The following is a 16,776-nucleotide window of genomic DNA, read 5'->3' as shown; positions in this document are numbered from 1 at the left end:
TCTTGGGATGGGTTATTTCTGGACGGTGTAAGCAACAACAAAAGAAGCTACTTGATGAATCGCCTTGTCAAAGGAACATATGAGATTAGTAGGACTGGTTAAATGGCTTTGGGAGTAAGATACCGTCCCAGAAAATAGAAATTTTTTTGTATTTAGGCGAAAAATGTGTAGCTTATCAGATACTATAAGTTGATAGTTACGATCCTCTTCTGCTAGACTTACTTGCCTATATATTTTTGTTATATCTGCCCTTAAGGCGAATCTATTTAAACAAAATTGAACTAAAGATAATAACAGTTCCCTCTGAATAGTGGGCCCCACCAATCACTTTTAGCTATTCGTCGCTTACAAGATCTTGGTGTTCGTTACATGGAAAAATATGAAATTAGTTCGTACATAATTTGCAACGATTTATATGTGGACGACATGATATTGACACCTTGAACGTGATGTGTAATCAAGTGTCTGAAATTCTTAATAGTGGCAGTTTCCAGCTGTCTAATTGGTTTTCAAACCATCCATAACAACACTGAAAAATCTCTAATTTTTGACCAAAGCCTTGGGTATGCTGTGGATGTCATACACAGTCACATTTCAATTTCATTCAGATGAGAGTTTTACCGAGTTGACTCTTACAAAACGCACAATTCTTTAAGTTAGCGCGCGTCTTTTTGATCCCTTGGGATTGCCGTCCTAGTGGCCTAACGTCGAAGATTATTCTTCATAACATTGGAAACGTCAACTTGAATGGGAAGAATCGATTTCGATGTCGTTACATCCGAGTTGGGAAAGGCTTAAGAAGAATCTACTTAATTTTCACACAGTCACCATTCTAGGTACATGTTAGCCAGTGGGTGCTGAGCCGTTCAAAGTTCACGGATTTGCGGATGCATCCAGCCAAACTTACTGAAACTGCCTCTATTTTCAAGCGACCGAAAACGGTCAGGTCCACTAAAAACAAAAAACATACCATGACTTGAACTATGCGCCGCACTTTTTTGGCACAATTTTGATCCTTCATCAAACAAGATTTTAACAAATGTAAAATCGAGAGCGTTTATTTTTGACAGACTCAGAAATTACGCTACATTGGATAAAGTCTCTTCCTTCGTCAGTTGCAGTGTTTGTTTCAAATCAGGTAGCCACAATTCAAGAGCTATCAGAAAATATATAATGGCGACAGTTTAATCCACCATACATTGCGTCCAGTGGCTGCGATGTAAGTGAACTTATTGAGCCCATTGGTTCGAAGGCCCGAAATTTGTATATGAAAAGTTCCGGATTAAAAAACTCAGAGTTGAAAAGAGCCGCTCAAACGTGTATAGCCGTCGAGCTATCAACTCCGTTTGAATTTATTATGCTTAGTTTTCTTAAGTTTTCAGGTTTAGAATTTTCAAAAAATCGATTTCTTTTTTTTTCATTTTCAGTCACTATATGCCCTTAGAAGTAAGTTAGAAACCCTTTTTAACCGCAGACGGTAACAGAAGTGGCCGAAAAATGAATTTCGCCGCAAGGCCGCGAGCGCTCGAATCGCACAATTGGCGCGTTGAGTCGGCCGCCTTGTCATAGCGTTTTCTCAGTTTCATAACTTTGACATTCGTCGTCCCTGCATTTTAATTTCGAAAAAAACTTGTCGCGAAGAGAGAAGTGAAAATTTTGTATTGTATGGAGCAGGCATTGCTGATTAGAGGTACGATGATTTTCTTTCGACTAAGGCATGTGTTTCCCGTACTCAAACTTTAAACGCGTTTATCTCGAAACGCGTTTTTTTGGTGGTCGCAACGAGTGTGAGTATTACCTCACATGCGCCTGGATCCGAGCTCCCCGAGATTCCGTTAGGATTGCATTTTTCTATTATTTTTCTACTATTAATGATGTTGTTGATGTTAAGTCCTAGTTAAGTCTTAAATGAGTAGCCAGTTAAAGATTGTTCTGTTGGCGAAATAAGTGTTCTAAAGCTGGTAGAAGATTATCGCCTTTTCGGGTAGAAGCAGACTTCCGAATGCATCTATTTAAGAAAATGCTTAATTTCCAATATTACTCCCTTGTAAAACCCAAATTGTTGATTTGTATCTCCGAAATTTGCATTTTAGAAATTGTCACGCAAACGCAAAAACAATGATAGGTCTTCATCGGCAGTAAATCTGGTTAATAAATGCGCGCAGAGAATGCACTCGGGTGGTGAGAAGGTATATCCATTGTTTTAGATATAAACCTGTTCTGGTGATCCAAATAATGGGGAATCTGCTTGACGATAGGTTCGAATCCATAAGGCAATTTCATATTCGTGGCGTAAATTTGTTAAGTCCTATAAAAGTCTCGTTCTGTATTCGAGCACGGTCCCGCATTAAGATGTATATTCCTGTATTTGTCTATTTTTCTTCCAAAGCTTGTTCGAGTAAATCTTTTTTGGCCTCTAAAAGCTTCATCGCAAGACGTGGTGTACAGCCGAGGGCAGGAAGTATCTGGCAGACACCGAGGCCGTGCTGAATCCTTGGCCTCTGACGTGGGAGTGGTGTTCACTATAGGGCACCTGCTAATCAGGCCCTTTGTTCGCTGCCGCAAGGATTAGAGGCAGACGCAAGATCTTTGAGCTTCTTCAATAGGTGGCAACTGCTATCCACGCTCAGATAGCGCTTCTGGGCGGCATGGTCAAAGGAATACGTTCACAGCACATACTGGAGGTCGGAGCCTTGGTTATCATCCACGAGGACAACAGTCCACCCCAGCAGGGTCGTCAGCGTAGTGGCAGGGGCCGCTGTCAAAAGTCGAGTGGCCGAAATCAAGACCGCAACAGCGTCCAATTCAAAAGCATGCTGTACTTCCAGTATATTGAAGGCAGGTCCTTCAAGGTGGCCGGAATGTGGAAGCGCAGAATGTAAATTCATGAAGTTTAGATTTAAGATACACATTTAATAATAGCGGTAATTTAAATATTGACAATTTTTCGTCTCAATTTTCTTCAATGTTGTTGTGAAATTAAAAATCCAAAACGGTTCATAAATTGAACCTTTGAAATATCTTCCAAGTGGGCCGATGTTTTGATAGTAGTACTTGAAAATAAACACTCCCATTAATGTATTTAGAACGGAACTAAAATCGCGCAATAGAACTCAATTCTTTGAAAAAAAAAAATCAGCCTGGATGGCTGTAAAAGGACCTGCGGCATAAGTCTCTAAGACCCAAGTTCAAGTGAAAACACAGAAGGACACAATCTTTCAGAATACGGAGAAATATTTTCAATAAAGACTCCACCGATCTGTCAAAAATAACATTGCTAAAATTTTGGTCTGGATACTACAACGTATTTGCATAATTCATCTTTCCGCATTTCAAAGGATTCCGCAGTTAAGAATTGTGGTATATAACAGATCCCGCTGACAAACGCCAATTTCCAGAACGCATGCTAGCTCAAACGGTCCAACAACCAACGAATCGTATTTGCGCACCGAGTAATGTGGTTGTACACCGTTGCACAAGAAATAGGGAAAAGATAAACGATCTCTGTCAAGCACCGTAAACGTATACAGATGCGGCCGTCTTGGAAATAAGAGACCAGTCAATGATTATTGGCTCAACACAAGATTACCCAGCAGCCTTCACGCTAACAGTCAGACTTCAATAATTCAATAAACCAAAAGGAGTTAGCTATCAACTATAAGCTGTGTCCCAATTGCTTGAGAGATTTGCACACGCTCTAAGGAATCCAATCGGGTAAGGCTCAGCATTGTACAGGCGCTGTGAATTTTACTATTCGTGCCATTCGTTTCTTGAAGGAAATTTATGCCAAATTTCCTTACACAGATTTAATAATCGAAACGGATTTTTTAGATCAAGTATTATTGTCGAACCTAAAGTAAAAACACTATTAAGGTCAAACAGGCACACAAATGACAGTTTAATGTTGTTATCAAACCTCCGTACATACAGAAGAACTATAAAATTAGTTTATAGAAGTTTACCAGTAGACCGATATCCAAGCAAGCAACAGAGTTAGAGCGATTGTCAACTCAAGAGTGAGAAAAGTAGAAATTGGAAAGCCATGCATGCCAGCGCGCAAAATTTTATGATAAACATAAAATTAAGTGTATACAGATTGGGAAGATAACAACGAATCGGAATTCAGTATAAGTCCCAGATTCTTCCATTGTTTTTTTTGGACAAGCTATAGAAAAACACGGTATTTGACAGTCATCTTTTTATCTGCTCCGTGACTCACTTCATTCTGTGTCATGTTCATATTGCTCCCAAAATAAAATGTATATTGCTTAAACAAATTATTATTTTGCAATTTTTGTCTCGAATTAAAATTAATAATTTTAATAATTAATAATAATAATTAATAACTTATGAAGCATTATGAATATTGTTAATATACTAATTTTGATTTATAAAATTTAGTGATTGTCCCATAGAACAAATCCTAAATAAAAAAAAAATTTTGCTTTCAAAATAAAAGTTACTTCAAATTTTATTTAATTTAATTTATATATATTTTTATTAATGTTTTTTTTATATTAATATTAACATACTAATATTAAATAATAGTGCTTCAAAAATTAAAAATAAATGTATTTCAAACCAGATGATTATTACAAATATTATAAATAATTTTTCTATAGATATTAGAACAGAAAAGCTGGATATAATCAGTATGTGTCGATTTTTAAATACGTAGCTTTATACTTACATGACAAAATATAATAGCTTGGCCAATGCTTATGCAACCGTAGATATTTTGAATAGCGTTATATTTCCCTTCCTCGTTTTTACATTTTACATAAAACTGCTTGATATTATCAAGCGACTCCTCTTCTCGCAACAATCTAAAAAAATACAATACAGATTTAATAAAACATATGATAGATTTTGATAAGTTTGTAAAATAAACGTTTTCATTTTTGCTCCCACATAATTAGCAAATAACAACAATGAAGCCATGTCAAGGAGTTTTACGATCGTTGTAATGGAAGCTAATACACACGGATCAGACATCAGTCAGGGCAAAAAATTAGTAAAGCCTGCAAACCAAGCTGTTCCGTTACCCACCGCTCAAGCAGCTGCTCTCACCAGGAATCACAGAAAAAATGATAGGAACAAGAGGTACATCGTTGGTTTGGCCCCCAGTTGTGATCAATTTGAAGTTCTACCAAGCCACAAATGCTTGCATAGTGGCATACTTGCAGTAAACACCAAACCAGAGGCATTGTGCGAAATGTAAACTTTGATGTTCTTAAATTTTAAACTAGGAGTGCCTGAGCAACGCTATCTGTGTTTTGCGATGAATTCTGGCAAGATGCAGTCAAAGTCAGCAGATTCGTTTACAGGAATAGACAACTTGCTGAGAAAACAATTTTGACTTTGTACACTGATCATACTCCTTTTTTATCAGCAATTGCTCCTAACTTCTGACTTCTCTTTGTTAAAAGAATCTGATGTATTTGGCGAATGCAGCGTGCCCCATTCTGATGATACACAATGGATCAAAGTCACGAAGCTACTAAAGACGATCTGCGGGACTAAAGCATTCAGAACGGTTTGTGCTGTTATTTTGCATGCATTTAAATACATACCAAAGCTTGAAAACGAATCAGCTGGTGGCGATATTATATGAAGCACATCCCAACTTCATATATGTTTTCAAAATATCTCTGGAATGCGGACAAAAACGGGACAAGTATGCATTGCCCCATCTCAATGCTACTTTCATGTTATAGTTATAGGTGAAACCTGGCTCAAAATGAGTACTTCGACTTCAACATGTATCAAGTTGTTCGTAACCATCCCACAAAAAAACGTTGCGCTAGAGAAGGAGTTTTAATTGTTCCTGTTCGCCGACGTTTTAGGTGTTTGTCAATCCGCCTTCTCAATGAAGATACCCTTCCTAATCAAGTTTCTGTTTCGGTTACTGGACTAGCGGATACGCTGCTAATTGTGGTGTCTTATAAACCGCCTATTAGTACCTTTACAAGGCCCATCTGGAGAATGTGGCTTAAAAGCAACTCAACGTTATTGGTGACTTTAACCTGGCCTCTCTTGTTTGGGCTAGGCATCCTGACGCTCATTCCTTATTGCCAAGTAACTAACAATAACCAAATAAGATACTTTTTATCGATGATCTATTTAGGAGTCAATACTATACATAACATAAATATATATAAATTTTTTCCTTAATTGAATGTAATTTATCTATTAACAACTGGGATATTCATCATAGGTCGTTGCTAATGTCTTTAGACTTTTATAGTTTTGGGCCATCCGCGAAAAAATTAATTTTTAGTGAAAACTGCCTTTGTTCTATCGGAAGTGATATTTCCTCTGTTAATTGGGAATCAGTTCTTTTGCGTTAGCACAAAGCAAAAATTAGTTATATTTATAAACTATTCTAAAAACATGAAAGGATGTAAACTTTGGCCGAAGTTTATATACCCTTGCACTTGAAGCTGTGTATTTGATAGTTCCTATGACAGTTACATGATATCGTTTTCCGATTTTAATAAAATTAAAAGCGTAATTTTGAACTGTTAAATTATTAATTAATCAAAAAGAATTTCTAAAAAAAAAATTACAAAATAAATAGTCAAATTAGAAATACATCTTTTTTTTAATATTTTGATTGTTCCCATGGGAGCTATACCATAATTCTGAACTATTTAACCATTGCTATAAGTCGAAGAACTAAAAAAAGATGAAAAAATAGCAACATTTATATATTTATTTATATATATATATATATATGCTATAACCGTCCGATCCGGCTCGTTTCGACTTATATACTACCTGCAATAGAAAGACTACTTTTGGAAAAGTTTCATGCAGATATCTTTAAGGCTGAGAGACTAGTTTGCGTAGAAACGGACGGACAGACGGACATGGCTAGATCGACTCTCCTAGTGATGCAGATCAAGAATATATATACTTTATAGGGTCGGAGATGTCTCCTTCACTGCGTTGCATACTTCTGACTGAAATTATAATACCCTCTGCAAGGGTATAAAGTATATAATATCCTCTGCAAGGGTATAAACAGCTAAGCTATATTTTTTTTATTTTTTTTTTTTTTTCTATTTTTCCTATGGGAGCTATATGCTATTGTCGTCCGATCCGGCTCGTTACGACTTATATACCACCTGCAATAGAAATACAACTTTTGGGAAAGTTTCATGCAGATAGCTTTAAAACTGAGGCACTAGTTTGCGTAGAATCGGACAGACGGACATGGCTAGATCGACTCTCCTAGTGATGCTGATCAAGAATATATATACTTTATAGAGTCGGAGATGTCTCCTTTACTGAGTTGCAAACTTCTGACTAAACTTATAATACCCTCTGCAAGGGTATAAAAATACATAAACAACATTCAGCATGATTTTATAGCAAGTCGTAAGTAAAGTAAGTAAAGTAAGTAAAGTAAGTAAAGTAAGTAAAGTAAGTAAAGTAAGTAAAGTAAGTAAAGTAAGTAAAGTAAGTAAAGTAAGTAAAGTAAGTAAAGTAAGTAAAGTAAGTAAAGTAAGTAAAGTAAGTAAAGTAAGTAAAGTAAGTAAAGTAAGTAAAGTAAGTAAAGTAAGTAAAGTAAGTAAAGTAAGTAAAGTAAGTAAAGTAAGTAAAGTAAGTAAAGTAAGTAAAGTAAGTAAAGTAAGTAAAGTAAGTAAAGTAAGTAAAGTAAGTAAAGTAAGTAAAGTAAGTAAAGTAAAGGTAAAAAGTAAGTAAAGTAAGTAAAGTAAGTAAAAAGTAAGTAAAGTAAGTAAAGTAAGTAAAGTAAGTAAAGTAAGTAAAGTAAGTAAAGTAAGTAAAGTAAGTAAAGTAAGTAAAGTAAGTAAAAGTAAGTAAAGTAAGTAAAGTAAGTAAAGTAAGTAAAGTAAGTAAAGTAAGTAAAAGTAAGTAAAAGTAAGTAAAGTAAGTAAAGTAAGTAAAGTAAGTAAAGTAAGTAAAGTAAGTAAAGTAAGTAAAGTAGAGTAAAAAGTAAGTAAAGTAAGTAAAGTAAGTAAAGTAAGTAAAGTAAGTAAAGTAAGTAAAGTAAGTAAAGTAAGTAAAGTAAAGTAAGTAAAGTAAGTAAAGTAAGTAAAGTAAAGTAAGTAAAGTAAGTAAAGTAAGTAAAGTAAGTAAAGTAAGTAAAGTAAGTAAAGTAAGTAAAGTAAGTAAAGTAAGTAAAGTAAGTAAAGTAAGTAAAGTAAGTAAAGTAAGTAAAGTAAGTAAAAGTAAAGTAAAGTAAGTAAAGTAAGTAAAGTAAGTAAAGTAAGTAAAGTAAGTAAAGTAAGTAAAGTAAGTAAAGTAAGTAAAGTAAGTAAAGTAAGTAAAGTAAGTAAAGTAAGTAAAAAGTAAGTAAAGTAAGTAAAAGTAAGTAAAGTAAAGTAAAGTAAGTAAAGTAAAAAGTAAGTAAAGTAAGTAAAGTAAGTAAAGTAAGTAAAGTAAAAGTAAAGTAAGTAAAGTAAGTAAAGTAAGTAAAGTAAGTAAAGTAAGTAAAGTAAGTAAAGTAAGTAAAGTAAGTAAAGTAAGTAAAGTAAGTAAAGTAAGTAAAGTAAGTAAAGTAAGTAAAAAAAGTAAGTAAAGTAAGTAAAGTAAGTAAAGTAAGTAAAGTAAGTAAAGTAAGTAAAGTAAGTAAAGTAAGTAAAGTAAGTAAAGTAAGTAAAGTAAGTAAAGTAAGTAAAGTAAGTAAAGTAAGTAAAGTAAGTAAAGTAAGTAAAGTAAGTAAAGTAAGTAAAGTAAGTAAAGTAAGTAAAGTAAGTAAAGTAAGTAAAGTAAGTAAAGTAAGTAAAGTAAGTAAAGTAAGTAAAGTAAGTAAAGTAAGTAAAGTAAGTAAAGTAAGTAAAGTAAGTAAAGTAAGTAAAGTAAGTAAAGTAAGTAAAGTAAGTAAAGTAAGTAAAGTAAGTAAAGTAAGTAAAGTAAGTAAAGTAAGTAAAGTAAGTAAAGTAAGTAAAGTAAGTAAAGTAAGTAAAGTAAGTAAAGTAAGTAAAGTAAGTAAAGTAAGTAAAGTAAGTAAAGTAAGTAAAGTAAGTAAAGTAAGTAAAGTAAGTAAAGTAAGTAAAGTAAGTAAAGTAAGTAAAGTAAGTAAAGTAAGTAAAGTAAGTAAAGTAAGTAAAGTAAGTAAAGTAAGTAAAGTAAGTAAAGTAAGTAAAGTAAGTAAAGTAAGTAAAGTAAGTAAAGTAAGTAAAGTAAGTAAAGTAAGTAAAGTAAGTAAAGTAAGTAAAGTAAGTAAAGTAAGTAAGTAAAGTAAAGTAAAGTAAAGTAAAGTAAAGTAAAGTAAAGTAAAGTAAAGTAAAGTAAAGTAAAGTAAGTAAAGTAAGTAAAGTAAGTAAAGTAAGTAAAGTAAGTAAAGTAAGTAAAGTAAGTAAAGTAAGTAAAGTAAGTAAAGTAAGTAAAGTAAGTAAAGTAAGTAAAGTAAGTAAAGTAAGTAAAGTAAGTAAAGTAAGTAAAGTAAGTAAAGTAAGTAAAGTAAGTAAAGTAAGTAAAGTAAGTAAAGTAAGTAAAGTAAGTAAAGTAAGTAAAGTAAGTAAAGTAAGTAAAGTAAGTAAAGTAAGTAAAGTAAGTAAAGTAAGTAAAGTAAGTAAAGTAAGTAAAGTAAGTAAAGTAAGTAAAGTAAGTAAAGTAAGTAAAGTAAGTAAAGTAAGTAAAGTAAGTAAAGTAAGTAAAGTAAGTAAAGTAAGTAAAGTAAGTAAAGTAAGTAAAGTAAGTAAAGTAAGTAAAGTAAGTAAAGTAAGTAAAGTAAGTAAAGTAAGTAAAGTAAGTAAAGTAAGTAAAGTAAGTAAAGTAAGTAAAGTAAGTAAAGTAAGTAAAGTAAGTAAAGTAAGTAAAGTAAGTAAAGTAAGTAAAGTAAGTAAAGTAAGTAAAGTAAGTAAAGTAAGTAAAGTAAGTAAAGTAAGTAAAGTAAGTAAAGTAAGTAAAGTAAGTAAAGTAAGTAAAGTAAGTAAAGTAAGTAAAGTAAGTAAAGTAAGTAAAGTAAGTAAAGTAAGTAAAGTAAGTAAAGTAAGTAAAGTAAGTAAAGTAAGTAAAGTAAGTAAAGTAAGTAAAGTAAGTAAAGTAAGTAAAGTAAGTAAAGTAAGTAAAGTAAGTAAAGTAAGTAAAGTAAGTAAAGTAAGTAAAGTAAGTAAAGTAAGTAAAGTAAGTAAAGTAAGTAAAGTAAGTAAAGTAAGTAAAGTAAGTAAAGTAAGTAAAGTAAGTAAAGTAAGTAAAGTAAGTAAAGTAAAAAGTAAGTAAAGTAAGTAAAGTAAGTAAAGTAAGTAAAGTAAGTAAAGTAAGTAAAGTAAGTAAAGTAAGTAAAGTAAGTAAAGTAAGTAAAGTAAGTAAAGTAAGTAAAGTAAGTAAAGTAAGTAAAGTAAGTAAAGTAAGTAAAGTAAGTAAAGTAAGTAAAGTAAGTAAAGTAAGTAAAGTAAGTAAAGTAAGTAAAGTAAGTAAAGTAAGTAAAGTAAGTAAAGTAAGTAAAGTAAGTAAAGTAAGTAAAGTAAGTAAAGTAAGTAAAGTAAGTAAAGTAAGTAAAGTAAGTAAAGTAAGTAAAGTAAGTAAAGTAAGTAAAGTAAGTAAAGTAAGTAAAGTAAGTAAAGTAAGTAAAGTAAGTAAAGTAAAGTAAAGTAAGTAAAGTAAGTAAAGTAAGTAAAAGTAAGTAAAGTAAAGTAAAGTAAGTAAAGTAAGTAAAGTAAGTAAAGTAAGTAAAGTAAGTAAAGTAAGTAAAGTAAGTAAAAAGTAAGTAAAGTAAGTAAAAAGTAAGTAAAGTAAGTAAAGTAAGTAAAGTAAGTAAAGTAAGTAAAGTAAGTAAAGTAAGTAAAGTAAAAAGTAAGTAAAGTAAGTAAAGTAAGTAAAGTAAGTAAAGTAAGTAAAGTAAGTAAAGTAAGTAAAGTAAGTAAAGTAAGTAAAGTAAGTAAAGTAAGTAAAGTAAAGTAAAGTAAAGTAAAGTAAGTAAAGTAAGTAAAGTAAGTAAAGTAAGTAAAGTAAGTAAAGTAAGTAAAGTAAGTAAAGTAAGTAAAGTAAGTAAAGTAAGTAAAGTAAGTAAAGTAAGTAAAGTAAGTAAAGTAAGTAAAGTAAGTAAAGTAAGTAAAGTAAGTAAAGTAAGTAAAGTAAGTAAAGTAAGTAAAGTAAGTAAAGTAAGTAAAGTAAGTAAAGTAAGTAAAGTAAGTAAAGTAAGTAAAGTAAGTAAAGTAAGTAAAGTAAGTAAAGTAAGTAAAGTAAAGTAAGTAAAGTAAGTAAAGTAAGTAAAGTAAGTAAAGTAAAAAGTAAGTAAAGTAAGTAAAGTAAGTAAAGTAAGTAAAGTAAGTAAAGTAAGTAAAGTAAGTAAAGTAAGTAAAGTAAGTAAAGTAAGTAAAGTAAGTAAAGTAAGTAAAGTAAGTAAAGTAAGTAAAGTAAGTAAAGTAAGTAAAGTAAGTAAAGTAAGTAAAGTAAGTAAAGTAAGTAAAGTAAGTAAAGTAAGTAAAGTAAGTAAAGTAAGTAAAAGTAAGTAAAGTAAGTAAAGTAAGTAAAGTAAGTAAAGTAAGTAAAGTAAGTAAAATAAGTAAAGTAAGTAAAGTAAGTAAAGTAAGTAAAGTAAGTAAAGTAAGTAAAGAAGTAAGTAAAAAGTAAGTAAAGTAAGTAAAGTAAGTAAAGTAAGTAAAGTAAGTAAAGTAAGTAAAGTAAGTAAAGTAAGTAAAGTAAGTAAAGTAAGTAAAGTAAGTAAAGTAAGTAAAGTAAGTAAAGTAAGTAAAGTAAGTAAAGTAAGTAAAGTAAGTAAAGTAAGTAAAGTAAGTAAAGTAAGTAAAGTAAGTAAAGTAAGTAAAGTAAGTAAAGTAAGTAAAGTAAGTAAAGTAAGTAAAGTAAGTAAAGTAAGTAAAGTAAGTAAAGTAAGTAAAGTAAGTAAAGTAAGTAAAGTAAGTAAAGTAAGTAAAGTAAGTAAAGTAAGTAAAGTAAGTAAAGTAAGTAAAGTAAGTAAAGTAAGTAAAGTAAGTAAAGTAAGTAAAGTAAGTAAAGTAAGTAAAGTAAGTAAAGTAAGTAAAGTAAGTAAAGTAAGTAAAGTAAGTAAAGTAAGTAAAGTAAGTAAAGTAAGTAAAGTAAGTAAAGTAAGTAAAGTAAGTAAAGTAAGTAAAGTAAGTAAAGTAAGTAAAGTAAGTAAAGTAAGTAAAGTAAGTAAAGTAAGTAAAGTAAGTAAAGTAAGTAAAGTAAGTAAAGTAAGTAAAGTAAGTAAAGCAAGTAAAAAAGTAAAGTAAGTAAAGTAAGTAAAGTAAGTAAAGTAAGTAAAGTAAGTAAAGTAAGTAAAGTAAGTAAAGTAAGTAAAGTAAGTAAAGTAAGTAAAGTAAGTAAAGTAAGTAAAGTAAGTAAAGTAAGTAAAGTAAGTAAAGTAAGTAAAGTAAGTAAAGTAAGTAAAGTAAGTAAAGTAAGTAAAGTAAGTAAAGTAAGTAAAAAAGTAAGTAAAGTAAGTAAAGTAAGTAAAAAGTAAGTAAAGTAAGTAAAGTAAGTAAAGTAAGTAAAGTAAGTAAAGTAAGTAAAGTAAGTAAAGTAAGTAAAGTAAGTAAAGTAAGTAAAGTAAGTAAAGTAAGTAAAGTAAGTAAAGTAAGTAAAGTAAGTAAAGTAAGTAAAGTAAGTAAAGTAAGTAAAGTAAGTAAAGTAAGTAAAGTAAGTAAAGTAAGTAAAGTAAGTAAAGTAAGTAAAGTAAGTAAAGTAAGTAAAGTAAGTAAAGTAAGTAAAGTAAGTAAAGTAAGTAAAGTAAGTAAAGTAAGTAAAGTAAGTAAAGTAAGTAAAGTAAGTAAAGTAAGTAAAGTAAGTAAAGTAAGTAAAGTAAGTAAAGTAAGTAAAGTAAGTAAAGTAAGTAAAGTAAGTAAAGTAAGTAAAGTAAGTAAAGTAAGTAAAGTAAGTAAAGTAAGTAAAGTAAGTAAAGTAAGTAAAGTAAGTAAAGTAAGTAAAGTAAGTAAAGTAAGTAAAGTAAGTAAAGTAAGTAAAAAGTAAGTAAAGTAAGTAAAGTAAGTAAAGTAAGTAAAGTAAGTAAAGTAAAAAGTAAGTAAAGTAAGTAAAGTAAGTAAAGTAAGTAAAGTAAGTAAAGTAAGTAAAGTAAGTAAAGTAAGTAAAGTAAGTAAAGTAAGTAAAGTAAGTAAAGTAAGTAAAGTAAGTAAAGTAAGTAAAGTAAGTAAAGTAAGTAAAGTAAGTAAAGTAAGTAAAGTAAAAAGTAAGTAAAGTAAGTAAAGTAAGTAAAGTAAGTAAAGTAAGTAAAGTAAGTAAAGTAAGTAAAGTAAGTAAAGTAAGTAAAGTAAGTAAAGTAAGTAAAGTAAGTAAAGTAAGTAAAGTAAGTAAAGTAAGTAAAGTAAGTAAAGTAAGTAAAGTAAGTAAAGTAAGTAAAGTAAGTAAAGTAAGTAAAGTAAGTAAAGTAAGTAAAGTAAGTAAAGTAAGTAAAGTAAGTAAAGTAAGTAAAGTAAGTAAAGTAAGTAAAGTAAGTAAAGTAAGTAAAGTAAGTAAAGTAAGTAAAGTAAGTAAAAAGTAAAGTAAAGTAAGTAAAGTAAGTAAAGTAAGTAAAGTAAGTAAAGTAAGTAAAGTAAGTAAAGTAAGTAAAGTAAGTAAAGTAAGTAAAGTAAGTAAAGTAAGTAAAGTAAGTAAAGTAAGTAAAGTAAGTAAAGTAAGTAAAGTAAGTAAAGTAAGTAAAGTAAGTAAAGTAAGTAAAGTAAGTAAAGTAAGTAAAGTAAGTAAAGTAAGTAAAGTAAGTAAAGTAAGTAAAGTAAGTAAAGTAAGTAAAGTAAGTAAAGTAAGTAAAGTAAGTAAAGTAAGTAAAGTAAGTAAAGTAAGTAAAGTAAGTAAAGTAAGTAAAGTAAGTAAAGTAAGTAAAGTAAGTAAAGTAAGTAAAGTAAGTAAAGTAAGTAAAGTAAGTAAAGTAAGTAAAGTAAGTAAAGTAAGTAAAGTAAGTAAAGTAAGTAAAGTAAGTAAAGTAAGTAAAGTAAGTAAAGTAAGTAAAGTAAGTAAAGTAAGTAAAGTAAGTAAAGTAAGTAAAGTAAGTAAAGTAAGTAAAGTAAGTAAAGTAAGTAAAGTAAGTAAAGTAAGTAAAGTAAGTAAAGTAAGTAAAGTAAGTAAAGTAAGTAAAGTAAGTAAAGTAAGTAAAGTAAGTAAAGTAAGTAAAGTAAGTAAAGTAAGTAAAGTAAGTAAAGTAAGTAAAAAGTAAGTAAAAAGTAAGTAAAGTAAGTAAAGTAAGTAAAGTAAGTAAAGTAAGTAAAGTAAGTAAAGTAAGTAAAGTAAGTAAAGTAAGTAAAGTAAGTAAAGTAAGTAAAGTAAGTAAAGTAAGTAAAGTAAGTAAAGTAAGTAAAGTAAGTAAAGTAAGTAAAGTAAAAGTAAAAGTAAGTAAAGTAAGTAAAGTAAGTAAAAATAAAGTAAAGTAAGTAAAGTAAGTAAAGTAAGTAAAGTAAGTAAAGTAAGTAAAGTAAGTAAAGTAAGTAAAGTAAGTAAAGTAAGTAAAGTAAGTAAAGTAAGTAAAGTAAGTAAAGTAAGTAAAGTAAGTAAAGTAAGTAAGTAAAGTAAGTAAAGTAAGTAAAGTAAGTAAAGTAAGTAAAGTAAGTAAAGTAAGTAAAGTAAGTAAAGTAAGTAAAGTAAGTAAAGTAAGTAAAGTAAGTAAAGTAAGTAAAGTAAGTAAAGTAAGTAAAGTAAGTAAAGTAAGTAAAGTAAGTAAAGTAAGTAAAGTAAGTAAAGTAAGTAAAGTAAGTAAAGTAAGTAAAGTAAGTAAAGTAAGTAAAGTAAGTAAAGTAAGTAAAGTAAGTAAAGTAAGTAAAGTAAGTAAAGTAAGTAAAGTAAAGTAAAAGTAAGTAAAGTAAGTAAAGTAAGTAAAGTAAGTAAAGTAAAGTAAAGTAAAGTAAAGTAAGTAAAGTAAGTAAAGTAAGTAAAGTAAAGTAAAGTAAAGTAAGTAAAGTAAGTAAAGTAAGTAAAGTAAGTAAAGTAAGTAAAGTAAGTAAAGTAAGTAAAGTAAGTAAAGTAAGTAAAGTAAGTAAAGTAAGTAAAGTAAGTAAAGTAAGTAAAGTGAGTAAAGTAAGTGAAGAATGTTGATATTTTCGAGAAGTACCCGTATCTTCGGGTCACGGGCTTCGACGCTCTTTATTTGGTTCGTCGCTCATTGAGCTTTTTATTATGGTGACACTATTAAGAAACATTGATGCACTTCTATTGTATCATATCATTAATTTTTTGAGTTTATTACTAATTCTGTTATAAGCGTCGTTGCTTTTATTTTGTAATACACCAGTTCTGAGAGATTTATTATGAAGAGATTACCTAGGTGAATTAATCTCAGACTGCCTAGAGCCGGAATGGAACAGAACAGGAGTTCCTCCGTTTCCTCTTCTCCTTCGTCTCTGCAGTTTCTGCAGAAGCATCATTCCGCACTCGGTACGGTAGAGTCTTAATTTCGACGTTTTCGTTTTTTTTTTGCGCCTATAATGGTCTATCGGCCCCGGGCCGGACTAAGGTATAAGTCGAACCGTGCCGAGAGTCAGTCTGGCTGAGGGCCCGGGTTAACAACTAGCTCAGTCTCAAACTCTGGGTTCAGGGAGATGGCGACCCCCTGTTCTAACTATCGCCTTAACCGGGCATCGCGGATCTCTGCCCGGGTGGACCTTCCCTTTCTCCGCAACTCGTGGGATTCAAATATTGGACACCAACAAAAAAACAATAAATACCACAAAATAACAACACCACGCTGGAGACAGGATCTGCGAGCGTTGGCTCCGCCTGTGCTGGCACCTGCTCGGGGCTATCTCGAAAGGGTCCCATCCCAAATTGGGGGTCAAAGGTGGAACACAGTCGGCCGCCAGCACCTCTGCAAAGTGCGCGTCGGCGCCAAAAACTGCAGAAGGTGCGGCTAAGACTGTCGCTCCACCCACCGAGCAAAGCAAATTTACATATACGGAGACGCGGACTGCCGCGCAGACACTCCGCTTACAGAACAGGAGCAAGATCGCCAACCCCTCATTCGAATGGTTAAAGAAGGTGGAGTGGGCGAGAAATATGTTTCCAAATTATGGCCAAGAGAGGCCTAGTGCAAAGAACGCACAGCCGAAGAGGCAGCGATCTCTTGAATTGCCTGGACCAAACCTGTCTTTTGCGGACATCACGCGGGACAAGATTTTGATTGGGCTGGACAAATATAAAGAACTTGCGAGCCCAGCATGTAAGGCATTGTCGCGTCTCTCGCCAGACATGGCCAATTATTGATGCGAAGAGAAATTCTCAACTTCTAAAGCTAAACCTTACCGAGCGCGAAATGCTAATACGAGTGCTTACAGGCCATTGGTTGGTCGGCACACATGCAAGCAGACTGGGCGCGCCCCAAAACGATTTCTGCAGAAGCTGCAGGGATGAGGAGGAGGAGGAAAAGGTGGAACACCTGTTGTGTTCCTGATCCAGACTGTATCACTTAGGGAATCCCTTCATGAGCAGTCTATCTGAACTGGCGAATATAAGCCTAAGGCGAATAATAAATAATAAATAATAAATTCATGAAAGCAACCGCATGGGAGCTATGCTAGGTCAGCTGCAGTAAGGGCAGCAGACAATAATATAGAAAAGGGGACACAGATCCACGCGGTATCACAATGGACCTTCGAGGTCTAAGTGTGTCCATAAAATTGACAGCTGCTCTAGCCTAACCGAACCTAATGGGCCATCGGCATAACAGTGTTCTCCTTATCCGGAAGATAGATGGTAGTACCATGTCTTGCTAGCTCGTCAGCTATACAGTTGCTTGCGATGTTCCGGTGACCGGGGACCCATTCAGGTTGATGCTTAACTGCGTAGCCATCTCGCTCAGAAATCTGCGACAGTTTAATATTGTCTGGGAGCTTGTGTTGGTCG

The 16,776-nt window shown here is 31.3% G+C and overlaps 1 protein-coding gene across 2 annotated transcripts in view; it reads right to left on the bottom strand.

Annotated features, from left to right (window-relative positions):
• The window catches only part of LOC108137349 (DEAD-box helicase Dbp80), a 225,663-nt gene that overhangs the window by 59,809 nt on the left and 149,078 nt on the right, over positions 1 to 16,776 (bottom strand). For both annotated transcript variants that reach the window (XM_041709788.1, XM_041709789.1), the window contains exon 8: positions 4,691 to 4,826. In XM_041709788.1, coding sequence (XP_041565722.1) covers positions 4,691 to 4,826 — 136 coding nt within the window. The remainder of the gene's footprint in view (positions 1 to 4,690; positions 4,827 to 16,776) is intronic.

Source organism: Drosophila elegans, unplaced genomic scaffold (assembly GCF_018152505.1).
Source record: "Drosophila elegans isolate 14027-0461.03 unplaced genomic scaffold, ASM1815250v1 contig_512, whole genome shotgun sequence".
NCBI classification, from domain to species: domain Eukaryota; kingdom Metazoa; phylum Arthropoda; class Insecta; order Diptera; family Drosophilidae; genus Drosophila; species Drosophila elegans.
Note: the sequence above shows the minus strand (reverse complement) of the source record. Positions and strands in the feature narration are given on the sequence as shown.